The sequence below is a fragment of the Coffea eugenioides genome, chromosome 7, assembly GCF_003713205.1.
Source record: "Coffea eugenioides isolate CCC68of chromosome 7, Ceug_1.0, whole genome shotgun sequence".
NCBI classification, from domain to species: domain Eukaryota; kingdom Viridiplantae; phylum Streptophyta; class Magnoliopsida; order Gentianales; family Rubiaceae; genus Coffea; species Coffea eugenioides.
The window spans coordinates 23,900,773-23,907,186 of NC_040041.1; the positions used below are offsets into that span (position 1 = coordinate 23,900,773).

A 6,414-nucleotide genomic window follows, 5' to 3' on the forward strand; every position below is an offset into this window, starting at 1 on the left:
TTGGTAATACTCGAGTATACCAGGAATTCAAGATTCCAAAGAAACAGGATCAAGTCGAGGATTTTACCACTGGTGGTGCTGGGTAACACAACAAGCAAGCACAACGACTATACTTTACCAGGGACCTCCAAACATCAGTCCCCAAGGTTTATCGGCCTTCTCGACCAAACCCTTGCTGGCTCGATACAACCGACTGACCTAAGAGGTTGGGTACCCAAACAGTAGCAGTAGTTGATGGGATATCACCCAAACAACTCAAACACAGTCATATATAGAGGAATCACATCTCATAATAACAGTATACAAAGCCTTATTGGAAAACAAGTGAGGTCGAGTGCGATAAAGTACACGCTCGCCTCCATTTTATCAAAACAGTATTTGGCTCCAACAGTCATAAATCAAGTATTTCCAATATTCAGGTAACAGGTAGCAGGTAGTGGAACACTCACCTGTCAAGCAAAGCAGTAGTCAAACGTCAAGTTTTTCAGTTACGACCACCTTCGTTTCTCACCCCTAGGGCAACGAGTGAAAATTGTTAACCATTAGATTCATGCCTTACTAAGTTAGGCTCATTAAGAGACCAAGTGAGTAGTCTAAGCTACTTAATCCATCATACAAATAAGGTCCAAACCATGGTAAAAGTTCATGAGAAAACAAGTTTAATAAGTGCATGAAAGTTCGGCAAAAGAAAAGTTTCATTCAAGCTTAAGAGTTTCTTCTCGGGTTGAACAGTCTTGCCCTGGCAATCTTAGGAAAACGGTCATAACTCACTGTAGAAAAGTCGGAATTAGGTGCCGTCGGTGGCGTTGGAAACTAGACTCGAAGGAATTTCCAACGGTACCAAACTCACACCATGGTTCATCCCCTATCAACAACAGAAAGTCAGACAAGTTGGCTGTTTTTCCAACCCTGGATCAGCATTGACCGCATTCCAAGCTACTCTAGTTCTAGATGCTAACTTCATTTGTTTTGGTCCAAATTTACCCGAATCACTCCTCAAGTGATCATATACAAGGATCCAAACATTTCATCAAACACTTGGTGTGCATACTAAGAAGCTTAACTACTACTTGTTTAATTCAAGAGATCAACCTCAAATCTCAACCAAACAACTTGTATTTTGCCATTAACACTTCAAGTGCATGATCTATCATCACAAAACCAAGATTTAAAGAACATATACCTCTCTTGTAGTGAGATTGAACCACCAAATCAATCCACCAAAGTGAAGCTTCAAGCTTGAATCAAGCACTTAGGGTTGGAGGAAAGTTTCACCCTAACTCAAGATCTTTCTCTTTGATTTTTCTTTCAAGATTTACTAGGGTTAAGAGCAAGGTAAAAATGGAGTTTCTCCCTTCTTCTCTAAGCTTCAAGAAAGTTGGCTATGAGGGAGAAAAAAAAAAGGCTAAAGCAAGCTTAAATAATCTTCTAACTTATCGTCAAACAAAATCCATGGCTAGGGTTTTGCCACTTGGCTCCATCTTGGTCCAATCCTTTATTAATCTTTGACTAATGGTATATTAACCTTTCCAATTGTACCAATATTTGTTTAACACACCTAATCTCTCACATAAAGTCTCTACCACTAATAAAAGAACATTTGGACAAATGCAAGTGGTGCATTAATTAAAATCAACTCAAGAAAAATGTTTTACTTTCAAGTAAAATGAAATGAAATGTAATGCATGGAAATTATTATAATACATAGGAAATATATTGTAAGGGCATATATTAAATGGTCTAGATCTTATAATAAGGCATGTAAATAAGAAAATTGTGTTTTAAAGTGAGGGTCAATACAAGGGATTTGTTATAACACATTGTAAAATATAATGTTAGGGCATATAAGAGGTGGTTTAAATCTTGGTGCAAGGCATGTAGTTTGGGGAAATTGTATTTTAAAAATGAGGGTTCTCACATCCAATGTATGAGACATATAAACTATTGAAAAAATATATTATTTCTCATGCAATGATGCAGATATGAAGTAAACAATGATACGAAAATAAATATAAAAAAATTTATTGAGTTTATGCACAATGATCCAAGAACTCTAAAGAGTTGGAAACATATTTGGAGAATGGCTTTTAATGAAAAAAATGCTCCATCAGGCCCCTTTTGATGTTATCCATTTGGAATTCAGTGTCGGTAAAAGAATAACAATATGAAAAGAAAACTCAAATGAACATAGTCATTAGCTTTTGGACCTCAGCATTTTGCTTTCCGTTTATGATCCTCTTGTCCTCCAAAACCCCTACCTTAGCGCCCTTTCGAGTTTTCATTAAGATTACCTCACCCTTTTTTCTTTTCACTTTTTCTTTTTATCCTTTATCTTTTTTTCTTTTTTTTTTTTAAGGAAAAGGTGCCTTTTCGGCTTTTCACATTGAGATATGAACAAGACTAGGAAATGAAATAAACAATTTTAACCCCAACTGTATCAATTCAGTTATATTTTTTAACAATTAGTGCCATCAGTAAGACAATCTTTTCTGACAAGTTTTAGAAAAGATGTATTTACCTCATTTGCAAATTGATTAAGAAAATTTTTTCCTCAAAAAATACTGCCAAAGGTAGAGATTGGTAACATTTTGACTTTTGTAATGGGATCCGATGGGATATAAAGAAAAGGTTAAAATTTAAAGATACATCATAAAATGGGTTTGAAATAATCTTAAAGTCGCAATATTTCAAAATTTGTCCTGGTGTAGGGTTGATAAAAACTAAAAATTTGCCCCAATTTATTTCTAATTGGCCTTCTCTTTTTCACTATTTTCTTTCTTTCCTGCTTTTCATTTTTTTCCTTTTCTTCTTCTTTATTTGCCTTCTCTTTCTTTTTGTGAAAATAGAAATAAAGAAATAAAAAATTTTGTCCTGGTGTAGGGTTTGTGATCTTCGGGAGTTGCCAAGCAAAAGAGAGTAAATTATTCTAAAAGTTTGAAGGAAAAAACTAGGAATGAAATGTTCGAATGGAAAAGATAGAAGGCCTGCCCTGACCCCATTATTTGCAATAATTTCAAAAGAAAATTTTCATAATCAAATGAAATTTTTTTTGCACATGTCTAAATTGATTGATTGAGAAAAAACTTGGTCATCTATTTCCATGAGAAAAAATGCTCATTCGAATAGTACTTTTTTAATAATGAATAGTTCTTGTCAATTTGGAGCAAACTTTCCTTTAATTTCCTTCTGAATTGGAAGAATTCACTTCAAAACATTATCCCCTACTTCAAATAGGCAAGGTTTAACTTTCTTGTTGTAAACAAAAGCCATTCTTTGTTGATAACATTATCCATGGTAAATAGCATTTAATCTCTTTTTATCAATTAGAGACAACTGTTCATGACGTTCCCTAACCTATTCAACTTCTTCTATCTGTGCTTCCATCAGAATACGTAAGGAAGGAATCTCAACTTTTACAGGTAATACTGCTTCTATTCCATACATAAGAAAGTAAGGAGTTGCTCCAATAGAAGTTCTGAATGCAGTTCTCTATGCCATCAATGCATAAGACAGCTTCTTATGCCAATCCTGAAGTGTTTCAGTCATTTTACGAATGATCTTCTTCAAATTCTTATTTGCAGCTTCCACAACTCCATTCTTTTGAAGCTTGTAAATAGCAGAATTTTGATAATTGATCTTGAATTGTTCACATAATCCATCAACCATATCATTATTGAGATTTTTGGCATTATTAATGATTAGTGTTTTTAGTACCACAAAATGACAGATGATATTATTTCTCAAGAAATTCGATGCCATTTTCTTAGTCAAATGCTTATAAGATGTCTCAACCCATTTAGTGAATTACTCTATCACCACCAAAATGAATCAATGCCCATTCGAAGTAGGAGAATCAATAGCTCCAATTACATCCATTCCCCATATCGAACATGGTCAAGGAGAAGTCATACTATGTAATTTTGCACAAGAAGCATGCATAACATAACTATGCATTTGATATTTGACACATTTTGCTGACAAAATCTACATTGTCATAGTCTATGGTAAGTCAAAAAATAGCCTGTTCTCATGATCCTTTTAGCCAGTAAATGTCTATTCATGTGTGGTCCACAATTTCATGTAATCAGTTTCTTCTTCATCAATGCATCTTAAAAAGCCCAAATCAGATATTTTCTTATACAATATTTCTTCATTCAAGAAGAATCTGTAGGACATTTTGCGTAAGGAACCTTTTGCAACAGAATCAGTGCCAGGAGGGTAAGACCTTATTTTTATGAATTCCTTTATATCACTGTACCAAAGATGACCATCAGAAACTCTTTCCATAACCAGATAATGCACTAACTTATCTTGAAGTTGAATTGTATAGTCTCAATCACCAGTCATCTGGATATTGGATCATTGAATACAAAGTGGCTAGAACATCAGCCAAGGCATTGCTAGTGTGGGGGATGTGTCTGGATTCTAGATTCCTAAATTTACAAGTTAGCCAAACTAAGCAAGGTATAATGATACAACATAATTTTCGAATCTCAAGTTACTCACCACTTGAACATCTGGTGCATAAGTAAATCGAAATCACTGAATGCTATCAGGTCCTTAATCTCCATTTCTAATGCTATTTTCAATTCAAAAAAACAAGCTTTATACTCAGCCATGTTGCTAGTATAAGGAAATCGTAACATAGCAGTGGCAAGATAATGTTTCCTTTCAGGTGACATCAATACTACTCCAATTCCAGCCTTAAGCAAATTTGAAACACCATCAAAGACTAGCCTCCAATTAGGGTATTGGTTATTCATGTCCTTAACTGCCCCAATGAACAGAATTGTTTCATCAAGGAAGTAGGTATATAGCGGCTGGTAATCATTCTCCCTTGAATTTTCTACCAAGTGATCTGCTAAGACCTATCCCTTGACTACTTTTTGCATTGTGAAGACAATATCAAACTTGAAAAGGGCCATTTGCCACTTAGCCATACATCCCATTGGCATTGACTTTTCCAACAAGTACTTCGGAGAATCAGATGGAGAAATCAAGTACAACAACCTCTTTCAAGAATAGAATAGTTGGACTCATATATTGTAAATTTCTTATTAAGATAGTAAATGGCTTGTTCCCTCCTCCCAAATTCATCATACTACGCCAGAACACATCCAATAGTTTCATCAAGTACAAACAAATTTATAATCAAAGGTCTTTCCGACTGAGTTGATACTAAGACCGGAGGATTTAGGAAGTAGTTCTTGATCTTATCAAAACTTGTTCACAATCTTCATATGAATCCATTGGTGCATTATTTTTTAGCAATTTTAACAAAGGCTCGCAGATGAAAGTAAATAGTGTAATGAACCAGTTAATGAAATTAATTTTTTCAAGGAAACTTTTCACATCCTTTAGAATTTTTGGAATGGACATATTTCGAATTATTTTAATTTTTATATGATTTATCTTTATACCATTTTTACTGGCAATAAAACCTGATAATTTTTCTATTAGGGCTCCAAAAGCACACTTCGTAGGATTCAATTTCAAATTATACTTTCTCAACCATTCATATAAAAGGGTCGTTATTAACATAATAAAGGGATCGTTGTCGTGTCTAGAAGGTTGGATTCTTCGTTTGTAGTTTGTACCAGGAGCACGTAACTAGAGTGAGCTTCTAGAAAGAAATGTAAGCGTGGATGCCGTTGTTACTCATTTCTCAGACTTATTTCGTCCTCTTGTGGTTTCGGTCCCTAAGACTTGTTTCTTAGCACTTCCAATTCCAGCTTTAGCACAGAGTAGGATTCTATAGCAAAACAAGTTTTCCATTGTCTCATGTCGTCTCTCTCATTTTTTGACACGACTTCTAAAGTCTTCCAATTAATCCAATAATCTTTTATACTTTTTCAAAAAAAAAACCAAAAAAAGTGTTTCTTTAAATCAACCAGGTGATACTCAACTTTTTTAGATTTAATTATGATGTCATCCACATCAACCTCCATCTCCTTGTGGATCATGTCATGGAATAAGGTAGTTATGGTCCACTGATAAGTAGCTCCAACATTCTTTAACTCAAAAGATATTACTCAGTAATAGAAGGTTCTCCATAAGGTAATAAAAGAATTTTTTTTCTGTCCTCCTCTACCATTAAGATTTGATGATACCTAGCAAGACAATCGCCAAAAGATTCAATCTCATATTTAACAGTATTGTCTAAAAGAATGTGGATATTTGGTAATTGAAAATCATTTTTCGGACTAGTCTTATTCAAATCCTTGTAGTCAACACACACTTACATCTCCCAAGATTTTCTAAGAACTAGCATAAGATTTGAAAGCCAAATGGGATAATGGGATACTATAATTATCCTAGTATCAAACTGTTTTATAATATGTTTCTTTATCTTGATACTCATATCCGATTTAAATTCACGTGACTTCTATTTTATAGGTAAAAAATTTGGATCAG

At 34.2% G+C, this 6,414-nt stretch overlaps 1 protein-coding gene across 1 annotated transcript; it reads right to left on the reverse strand.

Annotated features, from left to right (window-relative positions):
• Nucleotides 1-4,053: 4,053 nt before the first annotated feature.
• LOC113777162 lies at nucleotides 4,054-4,763 on the reverse strand. Its single transcript, XM_027322202.1, has 3 exons — nucleotides 4,507-4,763; nucleotides 4,341-4,433; nucleotides 4,054-4,252 (listed from the first exon to the last, which is right to left on the reverse strand). The coding sequence occupies exons 1-3, from the start codon at nucleotides 4,761-4,763 to the stop codon at nucleotides 4,054-4,056; spliced, it is 549 nt and encodes a 182-aa protein (XP_027178003.1).
• Between the last annotated feature and the right edge of the window lie 1,651 nt (nucleotides 4,764-6,414).